A 21,287-nucleotide genomic window follows, 5' to 3' on the forward strand; every position below is an offset into this window, starting at 1 on the left:
CTTCAGTAACTAAACCCAAGAAGAAGCAAAGATTCTTTCCAACCAGTACCATCCTGCCAGTATCCAAACCGGTCAGCCTGCTGTCTGAGAACCCCCCTTCCATTGTTCAGCCTGATGCCCTGATGCCTGATGACCCAGGGTACGCTACCAAGCCTGATGACCCAATCCAGCCTGATGACCCGGTGCCCACTGTTGAGCCAGATGACCCGGTGCCCGCTGTCCTGTCTGATGACCCGGTGCCCGCTGTCCTGCCTGATGACCCGGTGCCCGCTGTCCTGCCTGATGACCCGGTGCCCACTGTCTTGTCTGTCCTGCCTGATGACTCGGTGCTCGCTGTCCTGCCAGATGACTCGGTGCCCGCTGTCCTGCCAGAAGACTCGGTGCCCGCTGTCGAACTTGGTGACCCGGTGCCCGCTGTTCTGCTAGATGAGTCGTTGCCCGCTGTCAAGCTTGGTGACCCAGTGCCTGCTGTTCTGCCAGACGACTCGGTGCCCGCTGTCGTGTTAGATGACCCGGTGCCCGCTGCCATGCCAGATGACCCAGTGCCCGCTGTCGAGCTTGGTGACCAGGTGCCCGCTGTCGTGCCAGATGACTCTGTGCCCGCTGTCGTGCCAGATGACTCGGTGCCGCTGTCGTGCCAGATGACTCGGTGCCCGCTGCCGTGCCAGATGACTTGGTGCCCGCTGTCGAGCTTGGTGACCCCGTGCCCGCTGTTCTGCCAGACAACTCAGTGCCCGCTGTCATGCCAGATGACCCGGTGCCCGCTGTCCTGTCTGATGACCCGGTGCCCGCTGTCCTGCCTGATGACCCAGTGTCCACTGTCTTGTCTGTCCTGCCTGATGACTCGGTGCTCGCTGTCCTGCCAGATGACTTGGTGCCCGCTGTCCTGCCAGATGACTCGGTGCCCGCTTTTGAGCTTGGTGACCCGGTGCCAGCTGTTCTGTTAGACGAGTTGGTGCCCGCTGTCGAGCTTGGTGACCCGGTGCCCGCTGTTCTGCCAGGCGACTCGGTGCCTGCTGTCGTGCCAGATGACCCGGTGCCCGCTGTCGTGCTAGATGACCCGGTGCCCGCTGCCGTGCCAGATGACTCGGTGCCCGCTGTCGAGCTTGGTAACTAGGTGCCCGCTGTCGAGCTTGGTGACTCGGTGCCGCTGTCGTGCCAGATGACTTGGTGCCCGCTATCGTGCCAGATGACTCGGTGCCCGCTGTCGAGCTTGGTGACCCGGTGCCCGTTGTCGTGTGCAGATGACTCGGTGACCGCTGTCGAGCTTGGTGACTCGGTGCCCGCTGTCGAGCTTGGTGACTCGGTGCCTCCCTCTCCTCCTCAGACTCTCCCAGACACACCTCTCATCCTCAGACACATCCCTCTCATCCTTAGACCCCCCTATACTCCTCAGAACCCCCCAAGACCCTCCTCTCCTCTTCAGACCTCAACTCTCCTCCTCAGACCCATCTTCTCCACAAATTCCCCCAGACCCACTTCTCCTAAGACTCTTGACCTCCTCTACAGACCCCCTCTTCTTTTCAGACCCACCCCTCTCCTCTTCAGACCCCCTTTTCCTCTTCAGAACACCTTCAAACCCACTGTCTCCTCCATAGACCCACCCTCTGCTCAGACACCCTTAGACCTCTCCTGTTTCCTCCTCAGACCACCCAAAGCAACCCTCTCTTGTCCCCAGAACCCTCTCTCCTTTTCAGACCCCCCATGATCCCCTCTCATTTGCCCCTTCAAACCACCCTTCTCCTCAATCACCCCCTCACCTCCTCAGACCCCTCCCAGACCACTCCCTCTCCTCTTCAGACCCCCTCCCCTACTTAGATCCATCTATCCTCCTAAGACCCCCTGTCCTACTATGCCCCCCCCCAGACTACCCTCTTCTTATCTTATCATATCCTCCTTCTCTTCAGACTCCTCCTAGACCCTCCTCTCCTCCTCAGAACCTACACTCTCCTCCTCAAATCTCCCTCTCATCCTCAGACCCCCCTGCTCCTCTTTAGATTCTTTCTCTCCTGCTCTGATCCCACAGACCTCCCCTCTCTTCTGCTCACAGCTCCCTCCTCTTCAGACCCCTCATATCCTCCTCAAACCCCTTCAGACCACCCTTTCCTTCTCAGAATCCTCCTCTCCTCAGACCTCCCCTCTCCTCCTCAGACCCCTCCTATCCTTCTAAGACCCGTCCAGATCCCATTCTCCTTCTCAAATCCCCCCTCTCTTCCTCCTCAGACACCCACCTTTTTATTTCAGACCCTTTGACTCCCCAAGCCCCCCCACCCTTCTCCTCCTCAGACCCCACTCTCCTCCTCATTCTTTTCCTCTCCTCCTTTGACCTCCCAGACCTACTTTCTCCTTCTCAGACCCCTGTCTCAGCTCTCCATATCCCTCTTATGATCTGTCCTAACATTGTGTGGGCATTGTCTCAGACTGTGTAGACATGTTTGGGAGATAGGTGGGGTGGAGGTTGTTGATTGTTTGATGTTATGTGGCTGCATCCCATTGCTCTATTGCTTGGGAGCAAATTATTATGGGATGTATGTGTTTATGTGTATTAGCATAGTGGGGAAGGGGGGGGGAGTCTCCAGCAGCCCTCCCTCCTGATGGGACTGTCTGCTGGTGTGAAGTTTGAATACCTGTGTGTCTCTTGTTACTAAATGTAGTCTGTGTCATTATGCAGGAAGGGGGGATTGTCCCCTGAGTGTATATATCTTGTATCTGTGTTCAAATAAAGATTTCTACCCTCCTGGTTTACTTCAAGACTGGTGTCGTCTAGTCTTGTATGGTTGGCTGTGGTGTCTGTTGTCAGTGTTCGGATGGATAAGCGGTATTCTAACGGAAGTACTCAAGCACAGGCTGGGTCAGTTCTGTTACACCTCCCCTCTCTCCTACTCAGACTCCCCCTATTTCTCAGGCTCCTCTTTCCTCTCCTCAAACCCCACCAGACTCACTCCTCTCCTTCTCATACCCTCTTCTCTTCCTCAGACACCCTTCTGAACCTCCTCTCCTTCTCCAACAAACACAAACCCCCCACTTCTCTTGAGGTCCACCCCTTTCCTTTTCAGACCCCCCAGACCTCCCCTTTCTCCTTCTCAGACCCCCTCTTCCTCCTCAAACACCTCCCTGGATCTCCCCTCTCCTTCCCAGACCCCCCTAGAGGTGTCTTTTCCTCAGAGCACGTTTTCCTTCTAAAACTCCCAGACTGCCTCTTTCCTCAAACCACCCTTCCCTCCTCAGGATCCTATCTCCTCGTCAGACCACCCCAGACCCTGCTTCTCCTTCTTAAACCCCCCCAAGATTACTCTCCTCCTTAGACCCCCCACCTCATCCTCAGACCCTCTTATTCTCAGACCTCCCTCTCCTTTTCAGAACCACCCCTAGACCTCCTCTCCCATACAGGCCCCCCTCTCCTCCTAAGACCCCCCTCTCCTCCTCAGACCCTCCTCTCCTTCTCAGATCACCCCAGGCCTCCCCTTCGCAGAACTCCGTTCCCCTCCTCAGACCCTCCAGATCCCTTCTCCTTTTCATTTGGCCTCCCAAACCTTCCTTCTCCTCAATCACCCCCTCTCTTCCTCAGACCCCTCCCAGATCACCCCTCTCTCCTCTTCAGACCCCCCTCCCCTTCTTAGACCACTCTCTCCTCCTTAGACCCCCCTGTCCTCCTTCTATTCCCCCCAAGCCTCCTCATATCCCCCTTCTTGGAATCCCCCCAGACCCCCCTCTCCTCCTCAGAACCACCATTCTCCTCTTCAGACCCCCGTTTCATCCTCAGATTCTTCCTCTTCTCTGCTCCTGCAGACCTCCCCTCTCCTCTGCACACCACCTCTTTCCCTTAGACCGCCCTCCCCTCCTCTGACCACCTCTCCACTCCGTAGAATCCTCTCTCCTCAGACTCCCCTACTACCCTTCTCTTCCTCAGACCACCACTCTCCTCTTCAGACCCCCGTTTCATCCTCAGATTCTTCCTCTCCTCTGCTCCTGCAGACCTCCCCTCTCTCCTCTGCACACCACCTTCTTCCTCAGACCCTTTCAGATCTCCCCTCTTTCTTCCTCAGACACCCTTCTCCTCCTCTTACCCCTCATCTTCTAAGACCCCCCAGACCTCCTCAAATACTTACTCTCCTCCTCGGACATCCCCAAGACTTCCCCTCTCCTCCTCATACACCCACCTTATTTTTTCCAGACCCCTCCCCTCACCCATAGACCTCCCAAGGCTCCCCTCTACTTCTCAGAACCACCTCTCCTCCTCAGACCGCCCCTCCTCCTCAATCCCCTCGACTCCTCATCAAACTCCCCCAGACCCCGCTCTCCTCCTCAGACTCCCCCTATTTTCCTCACACTGCCCCAGACCTCCCCTCTCCTCCCCAGATCCCCCAACCCACCTCTTTCCCTTGGACCGCCCTCTCTTCCTCAGACCGCCCCTCCACTCCATAGAATCCTTTCTCCTTCTCAGACTCCCCTAGAACCCTTCTCTTCCTCAGACCCCACTTCTCCTCCTCATTCCCCCAAAATCCCCTCTCTCTTCCTCAATCCCCTCTATCACTTCCTCACATTCCTCTCTCCTCCTCAGACCACCCCAGACCTCCCACTTCTCTTCAGACCCCCCCCTCTCCTCCTCAGACCTTTCAGACCTCCCCTCTGTCCTCAGACCCTTTTTTTCCTCTTCATTCCCACCTCTTCATTCTTGCTCCTCTCCTCCTCAGACCTTCCTCCCAAACCCCCCTCTTTTCCTCAGACCCCCCTCCCTCTCCCCACCAGACCTCCCTCTGTTCCTCAGACCCCCCTCTCCTCTTCAGACTCCCCAGAACTCCCCTGTCTCCCCCTCAACCCTCCCAGACATCCTTCTTTTCCTAAGACCCCCTCTCTTTTCCAGACCTCCCGTCTCTCCTCTTCAGACCTCCCCATACCTCCTCTCACTTTTCCTCAGACCCCCCCCCCGACCTTCCCTCTCCTCCTCAGACTCCCCTCTCCTCCTTAGATCCCCTTCTCCTCCTCAGACCTTTCAGACCTCCCCTCTGTCCTCAGACCCTTTTTTCCCTCTGCATTTCCACCTCTCCTCTTCAGACCACCCCAGACACCCCCTCTCCTCCTCAAACCTCCCAAACTCCCTTCTTTTCCTCAGACCCATTTTCTTCTCTTCAGACCCTCCCACACAGTGCTATTCTTTTCCTCAGGCACCCCCCCCCCAAGATTCCCCTCTTCAGACCTCTCCTCTCTTTTCCTCAGACCCTCCTTCTCCTCTTTAGATACTTTATCTCCTCCTCAGAGCCCCCCTCAAATCTCCCCTCTCTTCCTCAGACCACTCTTCTCCACCTCCGGAACCCCAGACTTCCCTCTCCTCCTCAGGCCCACCCAGACCTCCCCTCTCTCCTCCTCAAACCCCCCTAGCCCCCTTTCTCCTCCTGAGAATTCCCTCCAATACTCCCCTCTCCTCCTCAGTCCCCCTATCCTCCTTAGACCACCCCCAGACCTCCCCTCTCTTCTTCTCAGATCTTCTCTCTACTCCTCAGGCCCCAAATTTCTTCCTAAGACTCCCCAGACTGCCCCTCTCCTTCTCAGACCCCCCACCAGACCTCTTTTCCTCAGACCCCCCTTCTCCTCTTCAGACTCCCCAGAACTCCCCTGTCTCCCCCTCAATCCTCCCAGACCTCCTTTTCCTCAGACCCCCTCTCCTTTTTAGACCCCCTAGACCTCCTGTCTCTCCTTCTCAGACCCCCCTCTCCTCCTCAGACCCTCCCTCCATACCTCCTCTCACTTTTCCTCAGACCCCTCCCAGACCTTCCCTCTCCCCTCCTCAGACCCTCCAGATTTCCCCTCTCCTCCTCAGATCACCCAGACCACCCTCTCCTCTTTAGATCCCCTTCTCCTCCTCAAATCCCCCCAGACCACCCCTCTCTTCTCTTCACCTCCCCAGACCTCTCTCTTTTCCTCTAACCCCCTCTCCTTTTCAGGAATCTCAGTTTCTCACTCCTCAATATTGATATCAGTACAGAGCATTTTTCTTTAGGCTCCAGGCCTGATATCGATATTGAGGAGTGAGAAACAGATTCCTTACTGGGTGAGCTACAGGCCATTGACCAAGTGGCTTTCTGGTGAATAGAGGAGAGATGAAAAGTGGGAGATCTGAGGAGGAGAGGGTGATGAAATTGTTGAAATCGTTTTCACTGGAGATTTCTATTGGACTGTCACTAGGATTTTTTATATTATTGCACTTGGCACTTTAAAGAGTATTATTCATGTACGAATATTGATTTGTAATACTTTATTTATATATTGATTTTGGTGATCACATAATTTGCATAATTTGAAGAGATGTTTTCAGCGCTGCACTGTGTCGTTACATGTACATTTTAGGTTTGTCACTTCCTTTGTAGTGCAAGCAGCTCCAACTCCTTAGCGCTCACCATTCACTCTTGAGGTCCTTGAACTCATACTCCCAGAGTGGCGGCACAGGTGATTAGTGTGTTACAAGTTTGTGGCCTATCTCTCCTCCCACAGCATGAAGTTATGAAGACTTTAGAAGCAATTTTATTTGTCATGTTATTGCACCAAATTAAAAAATGATTTTCTTTCAAACATCATCGGACAACAGCAACAACAACAACAACAACAACTGATGCTGTGCAATTGATGAAAATCTGGCTATGGCAATGGTTGGAAACTTACGGAAAAGTCTTATTGATATTTATTACACAATTTGCACTATTCTTATGCAATATCTTCTTTAACTTCTGCTGGCTTTATCAGATAAGAAGCTGCCTATATTTCCAAATATAGATTTTTGTCTGACATCAATAACTATTGCACCAGGTTCACATGATATCTCTTTGACGTCTTAACAGAGTACAAAAGAGTATGTTGGAAATACATTACTTTTACTCTTGCATCATATACCACTGTGTACAGTGTCTCATATTTTTCTTCTGTAACAGAAACTAAGATGCCTTTTGATGCTTTAGTTAGGATCAATATACACAGAGGTTAATTACTGAACATAAAAATGGGTAACTATCCATAGAAAAATGGAAATCGGTAATCTAAACATTCATCCATGCATTTCTCAACTTCTTCTAAGTCATCTTAGTATTTCTCTTTAAAAAGAAAAAAGAATCGCGTGTTAGTAACTGCCTGTATGGGTTTGAACCTTACAGTTCAGTCCCTATGACTGTTGTCATGTATTTTAACTACTGTGTCCAGTTTTGCCACTCTGTATAGCAGACTTTAACCCAAAGGCCTTGAGCATACCTATACAACCCTGGACCCTCCCCCTCTCTGCTCTTACTCTGCCCCTAAAATCATCTTGACAGCAGAGTCCTGATCTGTTTTAGGGGCTATTACAGTGGGTAGCAGTTTAGTTACCTAAGTTCATAGGCCAAAGGGAGAAATTTGGTATCTCTACTCAAAAATGGTTTTACTTTTGAATAGAGTGGTTAAAGCCTAAGTTTAACTAAAATCAAAAACATAAAAATAAGCACAAGGGACATAACTTACAGTTAGTATGATATGTCCCTAGCGCTGATTGTTCTTCTTTTATAAGAAATTGAATGATTTATAACTCTTCCCCCCCTCTCTTCCCTGTCATTCTTAGAAGCTGTAGTATGGCTTCTATGAATGGTGGACTGGGCAGGAAAAGGCGGGCATAGTCAAGCTCTCTTGGTGAGAACTCCAGACAACCCTTCTGTTGTATTAAAGTGTTACTAAACCCCAATACCCTGCATTCACTACATCTGGTCTCCCACAGTACACAGAACATGGAAATGCAATTATTTTAGTAAATATAAACTGCTAAATACCTTTTCTCATCAGCAGTTAGAGCAGTCTTGTGACTTCTAAAAGTATTCAGCAGAGCACTGGTTAAAGCTTGTATGAGGAGTTTTCATTCTACTCTCACTGTCCTATGAGGCTGCAGGACCCCTCTTTCTGAACAGTGCTGATTGGCTCTGTGCTGATCACATGCACCCCCACATGAAAAAGAAAAAAACTCTCCAGCAATACACACTAAACTGAGCATGTGCAGCTTACCCCAAGGCTCTCTTCTATCAGAAGATGAAATGGGAACTGTGGAAGAAGGGTAGAAACAGGGAAGACAGGATCAAACATCCTTTTTACAGAATGCAAAGGATTAACCCCTTGAGTTCCACAGTGAGTATAACAAGCATGCTTTACTGCATATATTTATTTATTTATTTCAGCTACTTATATAGCGCCGTCAATTTACGCAGCACTTTACATATTTATATTATAGATTCACATCAGTCCCTAACCCTCAAGGGGTGTACAATCTAAGGTCCCTAACTCACATTTGTATACAAGGGCCAATTTAGACAGGATCCAATTAACCTACCAGCATGTCTTTGGAGTGTGGGATGAAACCGGAGTACCCGATGGAAACCCACGCAGGCACAGGGAGAACATGCAAACTCCAGGCAGGAGGTACCGTGGCTGGTATTCGAACCAAAGACCCTAGTACTGCCAGCCGGAAGTGCTAACCATTTAGCCACTGTGCTGCCCATATACAGATTGATTTTGCTGTAGTGGGTTTGGTATCACGTTAACTCCAGCCACACTGGAAGATTATGGTGGCAGGGGTGGGTAGGGGGTAGGACAGAAGAAGGTTTCTCCTAAAAAAGAAGAATCAGCACATTGAACATATCATGCTAACTTTAAATCATGTCGCCTGTGCTGAATTCTATGTTTTTGATTATAGCTAAACTTAGGCTTTAAAGTGACACTGAATTATATCCTTATTCTCAAAAGATATTCCATACATATCCACTGAGTAATAGTCATGTAAACCAGGGCTTGAAATTTCCACTCACCTGCTCGCCAATGGCGAATGGAAATTATGGTGAGGTGAGTGTGTCCCCCAGGGCCGTCTTGCTGAGCAGGCTCGGAGCTCAGGCCAGATCTGTCATTGGCACTGGGAGCCGTCAGACTGCTCAATAGCTGACCGTAGTGAAAGCAAAGGAAGGAGTGTGTGCTGTGCTCTCTGCCTCCCCCTAGAGTGCAGTATCCGACTCTGTGAGTGAACAACAAAGTACTGCAACATTTTATGGGCGTGTGTACGTGTACATGTGTGTGTGTGTGTTTGTGTGTATGTACGTACATGTGTCTGTGTGTACACGTGTCTGTGTATGTATGTGCATGTGTCTGTGCATGTGTATTTCTGTGTATGTACATGCATATGTGTGTATGCGTGTCTGTACGTGCCTGTCTGTGTATACAGTGGGGCAAAAAAGTATTTAGTCAGCCACCAATTGTGCAAGTTCTCCCACTTAAAAAGATGAGAGAGGCCTGTAATTGGCATCATAGGTAGACCTCAACTATGAAAGACAAAATGAGAAAAAAAATCCAGACAATCACATTGGCTTAAGTATAAGGTAAAATATACAGTAAGCGCTCATCAATAGTGGCAGCAGCTGAACATAAAGGAAAACGCATATAAAGTCCCACAATTCATATATATAAAATGCAGCGCTTGAAAAAAATGATGATAAAACACAGTCCAGTGAAAAAAGTGCTCCGTATTTCCTAGTGCAAGTGGTAAAGATTTACACTAACCAGATAGCGTAAAAATATACGCATGTGTATATGTATCCTGTAGAGTCCCCTTCTCCACTCAGATCTGGTCAAATAAATAGCCGGAAAAGGTAGACATCCTATGCCCTCTTGTGGTAAAAGAGTGGTCCAGCAGATCAGAACGATGCCAATCAGAGTAAGCCTTCCCCCTTCACAGGAGTGGGACCTAGGACGCCGTTGACACTAAGCCGCCGGTGCCACGAGGAGGCCCGGCGGCCATCTTTAATACCAAGGGGTCAGTGTGTTCATCCATACCTGCCTATACCCTGTTTATTGTGCACCAATGTTTTTACAATAAAGCCTTACCTACTACACTATGAGTACTTCCCTGTGTCCCCTGTGAGGAGCTTCCTCAACTTTTACAGCCCCAAGGGATCTCCTTGTCAACTCCTGTGAAGGGGGAAGGCTTACTCTGATTGGCATCGTTCTGATCTGCTGGACCACTCTTTTACCACAAGAGGGCGTAGGATGTCTACCTTTTCCGGCTATTTATTTGACCAGATCTGAGTGGAGAAGGGGACTCTACAGGATACATATACACATGCATATATTTTTACGCTATCTGGTTAGTGTAAATCTTTACCACTTGCACTAGGAAATACGGAGCACTTTTTTCACTGGACTGTGTTTTATCATCATTTTTTTCAAGCGCTGCATTTTATATATAATCACATTGGCTGATTTGGAAAGAATTTATTTGCAAATTATGGTGGAAAATAAGTATTTGGTCACCTACAAACAAGAAAGAGTTCTGGCTCTCACAGACCTGTACCTTCTTCTTTAAGAGGCTCCTCTGTCCTGCACTCATTACCTGTATCAATGCCACCTGTTTGAACTTGTTATCAGTATAAAAGACACCTGTCCACAACCTCAAACAGTCACACGCCAAACTCTACTATGGTGAAGACCAAAGAGCTGTCGAAGGACACCAGAAACAAAATTGTTGACCTGCACCAGGCTGGGAAGACTGAATCTGCAATAGGCAAGCAGCTTGGTGTGAACAAATCAACTGTGAGAGCAATAATTAGAAAATGGAAGACATACAAGACCACTGATAATCTCCCTCGATCTGGGGCTCCATGCAAGATCTCACCCCGTGGGGTTAAAATGCTCACAAGAACAGTGAGCACAAATCCCAGGACCACACGGGGGGACCTAGTGAATGACCTGCAGAGAGCTGGGACCAACGTAACAAAGGCTACCATCAGCAACACACTACGCCGCCAGGGACTCAGATCCTGCAGTGCCAGACGTGTCCCCCTGCTTAAGCCAGTACATGTCCTGGCCCGTCTGAAGTTTGCTAGAGAGCATTTGGATGATCCAGAAGAGGATTGGGAGAATGTCATATGGTCAGATGAAACCAAAATAGAACTGTCTGGTAGAAACACAACTCGTCGTGTTTGTAGGAGAGAGAATGCTGAGTTGCATCCGAAGAACACCATACCTACTGTGAAGCATCGGGGTGGCAACATCATGCTTTGGGGCTGTTTCTCCACAAAGGGACCAGGACGACTGATCCATGTACAGGACAGAATGAATGGGGACATGTGTCGTGAGATTTTGAGTGCAAACCTCCTTCCATCAGCAAGGGCATTGAAGATGAAACGTGGCTGGGTCTTCCAACATGACAATGATCCCAAACATACCGCCCAGGCAACGAAGGAGTGGCTTCGTAAGAAGCATTTCAAGGTCCTGGAGTGGCCTAGCCAGTCTCCAGATCTCAACCCCATAGAAAACCTTTGGAGGGAGTTGAAAGTCCCTGTTGCCCAGCGACAGCCCCAAAACATCACTGCTCTAGAGGAGATCTGCATGGAGGAATGGGCCAACATACCAGCAACAGTGTGTGCCAACCTTGTGAAGACTTACAGGAAACGTATGACCTCTGTTATTGCCAGCAAAGGATATATAACAAAGTATTGAGATGAACTTTTGATATTGACCAAATACTTATTTTCCACCATAATTTGCAAATAAATTCTTTCCAAATCAGCCAATGTGATTGTCTGGATATTTTTCTCATTTTGTCTCTCATAGTTGAGGTCTACCTATGATGCCAGTTACAGGCCTCTTTCATCTTTTTAAGTGGGAGAACTTGCACAATTGGTGGCTGACTAAATACCTTTTTGCCCCACTGTACATGTGTCTGTATGTGTGTGTGTGTGTACATGTGTCTCTGTGCATGTGTGTACATGTTTTTGTGTGTATATGTGTGTGTGTATATACATGTCTGTGTGTGTGTACAGGTGTCTCTGTTTGTTTTTGTTTGTTGGTGGCGAGAAACTCTTAAGGCCTGGCTAGTAGCTCAGGACTTGAAATTTTAAGCCCTGATGTAAACTATTTATCATTAAATTGTTTCTTACTCTGTTTTTTTGCCTTCTTGTAAAGTCTTCCATGTACTCCGGAATCTCTCCTTTAACTTCCCACTTCTGTTTATTTGGAACAAGCAGTGAACTTTAAGCTGCATTCATGTACACTGCTCTATGTACACTACATGTGCCATAGTGTGTGGTCCATAGTCCATCCCAGGAGTGAGCAAGAGAGGGTGTATGTTCCTACATACAGCAAGACCATGGAATATTAATGTAGCCACCCCTTAATAGGAAGTCAGGTCACAGCAGCAAAAAAAAAAAAAAATATATATATCTCCTAGATTGTAAGCTCGAAAGAGCAGGGCCCTTGATTCCCTCATGTTTTGCATTGTATTGGTATTGTTCTGTCACATGTTCTGTCTCCCTTTGTAATGTACAGCGCTGAGCGAACTATTGGCGCTTTATAAATACTGTATAATAATAATAATAATAATAATAATATATATATAAAGGAATTTGGAGATTTGGAGGAGGTAAAAAGCAATAGAAGGTACTTTTCTGAGTTAAGAATACATTCTTTAATATATTTTTTTTAAACCAGTGTTTAATGTCATTTTAAAGGTTGGAACCCTATCAAATGTTTATTGCTGCTTTTTCCAGGGGATGTTCAAACTCTTTTTTATGTCATGGTGACTACTGTTATTGGGAAAGCAAAAATGGGAAATCCAAAATTGCCACCAGAGCAGGAATAGAGGGATTATCTTTCAGTAATGACTCTTGTTCCAGCAACAACTAAGATGATCATATCACTCCCATGCACAACAGGATTGCAGTCATACTAGCACACATGCACTGTGCCAGAATGTAAACTGAGCTGTGCATGTGCAGCTCAGTGTACAGTGCTGTGAAAAAAGTATTTGCCCCCTTCCTAAATTTTTAAAAAATATTTGTCACCCTTAAATGATTCAGATCAAACTAATTTTAATATTACACATAGATAACCAGAGTAAATACAAAATGCAGTTTTTAATTGATGATTTATTTACTTAAAGGGAAACATTGTTCAAACCTGCCTGTCCCTATGTGAAAAAGTAATTGCCTCCCCCCCTTGCTAAATCATGAATGTACTGTGATTACCCACATTTTTTGGAAATCTAAGTTACATTTCACTTTCCATACTCAGGCCTAATTACTGCCAGACCTGTTGAATCAAGATACCACTTAAATAGAAGTTGTCTGACAAAGTGAAGCATGCTAAAAGATCTAAAAAAGCAACACATCATGCCGTCATCTAAAGAAATTCAAGAACAGATGAGAAACAAAGTAATTGACATGTGTCTGGAAAGTTTTGGAAGGCGTACATACTGTTACATCTGGCAAAAAAACTAACATAGCATTTCATAAAAATAACATCATACCAACAGTCAAACAAGATGGTGGTAGTGTGATGGTCTGGCACAGGTTTGCAGCTTCAGGACCTGGACAACTTGCCATAATTGAAAGAACCATAAATTCTGCACTCTACCAGAAAATCCTGAAGGAGAATGTCCTGCCATCAATTCATGACCTCAAGCTCAAGTGCACTTGGGTTATGCAGCAGGATAGTGATCCAAAACACAGCAGCAAGTCCACCTCTGAATGGCTTAAAAAAATGTAGTTTTAGGAGTGGCCTAGTCAAAGTCTGAACTTTGAAATCCGATTGAGATGCTGTGGTGTGACCTTCATGCTTGAAAACCCTCCATTGTTGACTGAATTAAAACAATTCTGCAAAGAAGAGTGGGCCAAAATTCCTCCACAGGGATGTAAAAGACTCATTGCCAGTTATCCCAAATGATTGCAGTTGTTGCCGCCAAGAGTGGCACAAACAGTTATTAGGTTTAGAGGGCAATTACTTTTTCACATAGGGCCAGGCAGGTCTGGACAGCTTTTTCCCTTAATAAATGAAATCATCATTTAAAACCACCATTTTGTATTTATTGGGGTTATCTTTTTGTAATATTAAAATTTGTTTTATTTGTCATTTAAGTATGACAAATAAAAAAAAAATCAGGAAAGGGGCAAACAATTTTTGACAGCACTGTACCTCCTACAGAGGACTGTGTTAAGGCAGGTAAGTTTATTGTATTGCAGAAGAGACATTGCTTGCCTCCTTTACAATAAAGAGCAATAAAGAGTTCACTTTTTTAACACTAGACTTTAGTTCTGCTTTAAATAAAGACTAGAAAAAAAACACTACATTTACTCTAACATGCATAATATTTTGCATACAGCATATATGATAAGAATACATAAGTAATACATTGTAAAACAATACACTGAATGTATAAAAAATAAATATAGAAACATTTTGAAATGTCACACCTCCCTAGCTTGGGTGTCAGGCCCCATGGCTGGAAACTTGCTGCTCTAAATTAAGTGACTCCAATAAAAAGAATGTCTTCCACCCAAACCATTGTCTGTATTTACTTATTTCTGATAACTATGGCTGGTACCAGCTATAGTTATATAAATTAAAGCAATTTTATTTTATTTCTTTTAGGTAGGCAATGCCACATTCAATCTGTGAATCAAAGGAAAAACACTTAAGTGAGTCAACTTAGTGGGAATGCAACTTGATTTGGTTAGACAGTAATTACGATCAATGAACAAATAAATACATTTGTTTTTCAGCCAACTATGTTAGATTTCTAACCATTTAATTAGTAGTGTTGAAGATTGCTGGATCAAATCTTTGTGAGTGTGGGTGTGAGATCTTAATAGCAGGGCAAATATGAGTATCCATGGATGTCTAGTAGTCTTAAAGATGAACTCCAGGTAAACTGCAAAATACACAGTTGAAATAAATATATAGGAGCTGTTTTACCCGCTAAAGGATTTCAATCTCTGTTAAATAACTCTTTGGATTTATACTGTCTATTCAGGATGCTGACCTGACTTTTCTCTGCTACAGGTATTGTTGCTGGCTACAACAGAAGAATATGAATCAGAGGTGTACTAATAAGTTGAGCATACGGTGGCTGGGGGGAGAGGGGAGCAGAAGCAGCCCAGTGCGGTCACACTGACTTTTGCCCTGCATGGGTGTCTCTAGTTATTTTTAGTAAAAATAAAAATGATTGTAATACATAACTGCATTATTAGCCTGCTTCAAAAAAACAGATCAAATCTAATCAGTATAATTGACTATGATGTCCAGAGCACTATATGGGATCACATTTTCCAACTGCAAAAGAAGAACCTTGTCATGATTGATCAGTGTCATGAAGGCAAAAGTGGTTCTTATTCTTCTGTCTGTCATTTCTTTTATACAAAACAAATGTTGCACTCTCCTAGGTCGGTTGCTAGGATGATAGGTAAATTTAGCTCTTTGTGGCTCCTCTGTAAACACTAGAGCAGATATTGATTTCTCTGGGCTGTTCTAGATCTCACAAGCTACAGGTTTGATGGCTTCCTTTGCATTCTGGAAGCTTCCAGAACATAGAGGGCTTGGAGTGTCAAATTGGCAGTTTGAATATTATTGCTGACCTGGCCCGTCTGACCACGCTATCTACTCTGCCATCCATCCATCCTGCATGGATCCAGCCGTCCCTGCTCACACCTTCTGCCTCTTCACATCAGGCTTTCTACCTGCACATACCTCTGGCGGATCCCTCTACCACTAGCAGGTGTACTCAGGGGCCGTGACCTGGTTCCTGTCTGCTCCATGTCCATCCCCACCATCAGGGGCCCTGGTGAATAAGCAGACTGGGACTTAGACTCCGCGCCCTGGGGAATCCTGTCCTGGGGACCGCTAGAGGTACCACCAAACGGTCATTACAGAACCCTACGGCCGGCCTGACCATTCCACCTCTCCAGCCCTGACTACGCCTGTATTCCTGCACCTCCTAAGATTAGTGGAAGGTTGGTTTGCTCACTGTGCGTTTATATATATATCTGGGTGGCTAATAATAAACTGTATTATACTGTACCTGAGACCTGCGTTTCCCTGTGTCAGTCCACACCTTTCTGGTCATTCCTAGATTCCTGACATCACACCAAGGCCTTTCCTGACCAGAAGTGGCTGCACAGGGAAGCCATCTTGACTTGTTGTGAAGGATGCATCCTGATGAGGTTATATATTTGTCTATGCTAGTCTTTGATGACAGAGAATATGCCTATCAGACTCTGCGGGAGTATACCAGGGATCAGCTGCTAGAGTGCATACGGGTCGCTCATTCCCTAGTAGGTCAGGTCCTAAAGCTCTCTGAGGTGCAACCATTGATTCAGGCTTGTGTTGAGTTGGCTTCATCTAGTACCCCTGAAAGCAGGGATGAATTCCTTCCTCCATTCAGGGTGAGTCAAATAATATCACTGGTATGGTTGTTGGAGGATGATCCGGATTGCTTCTTGGAGCATTATTCAGCATGTTCACCACATGTGCTAAAGAAGTGTATAAACGCAGTGCAATCTTCGACCAGACAGGCCTTGTGTAAGCTGAGCATTGTCCAACCCTTACTGCAGACATGGTCAGACTTGTTACAGCTAGCCTCAGTCAGCTTGCAACAAACCAGTCCTGCTTCTCATCATTCCTCTGTTCAAAGCTCTCTTCCTGCATTCCCGACAGCACCCCCAGTGACAGCCCAGTATACCCTGCTATCTACCACATGTCAGTCCCCTGCTCCCACTCGCTGTACCATCCTGCCAGTATCCAAACCGGTCAGCCTGTCGTCTGAGAACCCGCCTTCCGTGGTTCAGCCAGTTGACTCGGTGCCAGTTGACTCGGTGCCCACTGTCGTGTCAGTTGACTCGGTGCCAGTTGACTCGGTGCCCACTGTCGTGCCAGTTGACTCGGTGCCCGCTGTTGAGCCGGATGACTTGATGCCCGGTGACTCGGTGCCAGTTGACTCGGTGCCCGCTGTCGAGCCAGATGACTTTATGCCTGATGATTCGGTGCCCGCTATCGTGCCAGTTGACTTGGTGCCCGCTGTCGTACCAGTTGACTCGGTGCCAGTTGACTCGGTGCCCACTGTCATGCCAGTTGACTTGGTGCCCGCTGTCGTACCAGTTGACTCGGTGCCAGTTGACTCGGTGCCCACTGTCGTGCCAGTTGACTCGGTGCCCTCTGTTGAGCCGGATGACTTGATGCCTGATGACTCGGTGCCCGCTGTCGTGCCAGTTGACTCGGTGCCCGCTGTTGAGCCAGATGACCTGATGCCTGAGGACCCAGTGCCCGCTGTTGAGCCACATGACCTGATGCCTGATGACTTGGTGCCCGCTGTCGTGCCAGTTGATTCAGTGCCCACTGTTGTGCCAGTTAATTTGGTGCCTGCTGTCGAGCTTGGTGACCCGGTACCCGCGGTTCTGCTAGATGGCTCGGTACCCGCTGACATGCCCGGTGACTCGGTGCCCGCTGACTTGCCAGGTGACTCTGTGCCCGCGGTTCTGCTAGATGGCTCGGTGCCCGCTGACATGCCCGGTGACTCGGTGCCCGCTGACTTGCCAGGTGACTCTGTGCCCGCGGTTCTGCTAGATGGCTCGGTGCCCGCTGACGTGCCTCTGCCCGCTGCACAGCCCGACATGCCAGCCCCTGATGTCCAGCTAAACTGGCCAATAACTGATTCCCAGCCTGCTCCTGGAAATCCTGTGCCCAGTGACCTGCCTTCCTGGATTCTCCTACACAAAGAGAAGTCTACCAGCAGGAAACCCAGCCAGCCGGTTTACTCCGGCAGTTGGATATTCAGCCAGTTACCTGACCCGGGCGGTGGAACATTTTGCTCACTAAGGACTGTCTGGAGCATCCTGAGGCCGCTCCTTGAGGGGGGGGGGGTACTGTCAGGAATGGACTCAGCACTGGTGGTGGGACTCACCTGCCGTGTGGGCTGCAGTACCAGAGCTGACCAGCGGGTGCTCTCAGCAGCCAGAAGCTCACTTCTGCAATCAGCCAAACCTGGGGCTGATTGCAGAAAGGTGTATTTAAGGCATGGCCAGGCCTGTGATCTGGGCCTTGGTGTATGTTTTCCCATGAGCCTCTGTACCTGGTATCCTGTGTTCCTGCTTCGTTGCTGACCCTGCTTGATCCTGACCTCTGCTGACTGTCTCCTGTTGAACCCCTGGCTTGCCTGACCATCCTTCTGCCTGATCCCCTGTACCACGCTGCCCGTGAGTTACTGAACCCGGCTTGTGACCCTGTTGTTGATCTCAACAAACCCCCCAACATTCTATTTAGAATATATGGAATGTAAAAAAAATGAGGCTGCAGTGACCATTGAGATATAACATAAACACTTTATTAATACACAAATCCTTAAAAACACACCATGGTGAAATGAAAGCCTTCAGCTACATCCACCAGAAATGCAAAAATCATAATCTTCTAAAAAGTCACACAAACTAAGGTGCAATATATACAGCATACATGCACTCATTTTTTTTTAAAGAATTTGTGTGTAATAAAGTGTATATGTATGTATTTCAATGTCACAGCAGCCTTGAACTTTATATTCAATGTATTATGAATATAGAATGTTAGCAGGGGTTGTACAGCTCTAATCAGATTTTTTTTTGTAGTTGGGTTACTTAACCCTCTTCATGTTGGTTGTGGAGCCCTGTGGGAGCTGGCCCCCACAGATGCCAGCTGCATCTATGATATACCTCTGAAGCACCCGCTGGTTACTTGACAGCTGTCATATGGAGAGGAATGGATGGGTCATCTTAGTCTCTCCCATTGCCGCCCCTCGGTGCCAGATCTCCTCCACATCACAAGTGCTAGAAAGATTCATGTAGCAGCATAGCGCTTGTGATGTGGAGGAGATCAGGCGCTGAGGGAGCAGTAAGGGGAAAGGCTCAAATGACCCATCCATTTATCTCCAGATGTCAGCTGTCTTCCACCTTCACAATCGCACCAGCCATGGTGTCAGGGACCATCGCGCGCATGGGTCTACACATGCGTAGGTGTCTGTCAAGACATGCAGGCAGCAGGGCACTAGGACCCAGGCGCACTCGTCGTCTATGACAGTACTGGGCAGGCACTAGGACCTAGGCTGCCCCTGTCAGGTGCAGGGCGGGCTACTTAAACCAGCCCTGAACAGACACTTGTTGCCGAATGGTCTTTGCGTATCCTGTTGCCTGTGTTGTGAGTACTCTGATCTGGATTGTCTGACCTTGTTGCCTTCTCCTGTCCTGACCCCTTGGCTTGCCTGACTCTGCTCCTGGATGCTCCCTTATAGATCTGATCTTCTGGTATTGACCCTGCATGGGACCCGACTATCCTTTGCCTATTGTCTTGTACCGCACCGACCCGCTAGTTACCGACACGGCCTGTTTGATCTTGCTCATCCATCCCTCAGGGATCCCCGGGCTCCCTCACATCAGACTCTTAACCCACAGGAGCCTCTGGCAGACTCCTCTACCTCTGGTAGAGATACCCGGTAGCTGCGACCTGGTCCCGGAGCGCTCCAAGTCCATCCCCACCATCAGGGGCCTTGGTGAACAAGTGCTCCGGTACTTAGACTCCGCACTCTGGGGAGGCTCTATCAGGGGACTGATAGAGGTGCTGTCAGGTGGTCCATTACACGTGGTATGGGGGTGCATGGGATAATGGATGTTATCACTAGTGCATTCCTCCCACCGTCACCTCCTCTCCTTCCCCTCACCAGAAGTAAGGTTTCTCTTTCAGCAAGTGCTCATTCTACTCACCTTCCCCACCCACCTCAGGTTGCTATTGGAGGGAGGAGATAGTAGAATCCTCCTTCCAGCAGCTGTTGCAGTCCCGCTCTGTGCTCCGTTCTCCATCTGCCTGAGATGGGTGCATGATCACTCCTGTCATTCAGGCAGATGAAGAACGGATCACTAACAAGCTCCCTGCACCCTCTTCTTCACAGGACCACACAGCGCCTAGGGCAGATGCCGCTTCTGCCATCCCCGTCAAAGACCCTGGGTAGTACTCTTACTAAGACAGCTCTCATAGGGTCTCAGATACTGTCCATTCCACTTCAGGATTCTGACTGTGAGCTTTAGGAAGAGTGCTTTTCTGTACTATGCAGTGTTCCTGACATTGCATTGGTTACCTACAGCTGTGCAATTGTGCAAGGTAACCAGACACCAAAAAAGACTCATGATCCTCAGCTGTGAGGCTTTAACACTGTTCAGAAAGATACCTCATAGTCCCCAGCTGTGAGGGTTTTGACTGTCCTCTCATTGATGTTTCTAGCCATTCTGGAGAACCACCAGGAACCACCCCAACCCCTCTCCTGTCACATGTTCCACAAGAGTTAAATCTTAAAAAGACATCCTCTAGACCGTTTAAGGGAGCCAGAGTGAAAGGAATGTTGCCTGTGTGATTGGTAACCTCTGCACTATTTGGGGAAGAACCTATTAAAATCATCAGCTCCTGCAGGGGTAGCACTACACAATATTCCATGCTACCTTTACTCCATCAAAGAGTAATTAAAGGTTCTGGCTGGAGTATCACTTTAAAGATGTGCTCCACTACACTAAAAGCTACCTATCTGAGCCTATGATATCCAATCCACAGTGCCCTGAAAGCAATAATTGAGCATGCCGTAATTATTAATATGATTGTAGCTTTAAGCATGTGTGCTTTTAAGTATATCTTAATGACACGTACAACTTTTCACTGTACATTCATTAGAAAAATCAAAAATGCTTACCACCAAGAAGCAGTGACACAATAAGGTCTGATGATGACTTCATTGTACACATGTCCTCTGTCTGAGAGCTGTCTTGTAGTCTTTGAAGGATGTCACAAAGTGTCTCCTGGACAGAAGCATCTACCAGCTGTATCTTAAGAGGTTCTAAATAAGAGATTTATGGTGTTACAAGACATTTAGAATGAGGCAAGCTAGAACTCATCTTACAATAATAATAAAAAAAATAATCAGTGCTTTTGCATGTGTCAGGTTTCATGGTACATGGTGAAGAAGTTGTAGGTTTGCACTTTTTAATACTGGGACACAAGCTCTGAAACTTGTACCCAAGAGAAGATGCGTTTAGAGCGAAATTCTCCTGGTTACATGCTCATTTCCTTTCTTTGATTCTACAATGGGAATTGCCTTTGAACTGGCACCTCTCACTTGTTTCTTATTCTTTTATTTCCTATATACTGTAGGAATGTTAGTTACATTTTCATAGAAAATGATGGGTTCAATGGGTATGTTGTCCAGTGTGGAGATTTTTATTTTAACACTTTTTAGTGTGAATTATGACATTACATGCCAAAGGTCAACAAGAAAATAACAATGTAACATTGTAGACAAATGGTTATTACTCAGGAAAATATTATTACACAAAAAACAAAAATATAGCCAAGAGCATTTGCATGCATTTAAAATTCTTGTAGAAAGCTATCCAATGTACCACACGGTGGGATGATAAATCTTGTATCATTTAAGAAAGCGCGTTCATATAAAATGT

At 47.3% G+C, this 21,287-nt stretch overlaps 1 protein-coding gene across 3 annotated transcripts in view; it reads right to left on the bottom strand.

Annotated features, from left to right (window-relative positions):
- The window catches only part of LOC149457695 (rap1 GTPase-GDP dissociation stimulator 1-A-like), a 309,574-nt gene that overhangs the window by 57,087 nt on the left and 231,200 nt on the right, over positions 1-21,287 (bottom strand). For all 3 annotated transcript variants that reach the window (XM_089683341.1, XM_089683340.1, XM_089683339.1), the window contains one exon: positions 20,525-20,668. In XM_089683341.1, the coding sequence (XP_089539467.1) occupies positions 20,525-20,668 (144 nt within the window). The remainder of the gene's footprint in view (positions 1-20,524; positions 20,669-21,287) is intronic.

Source organism: Staurois parvus, unplaced genomic scaffold (genome assembly GCF_062004578.1).
Source record: "Staurois parvus isolate SC_StPar_1 unplaced genomic scaffold, SC_StPar_1.0 ptg000306l, whole genome shotgun sequence".
Taxonomy (NCBI): Eukaryota; Metazoa; Chordata; class Amphibia; order Anura; family Ranidae; genus Staurois; species Staurois parvus.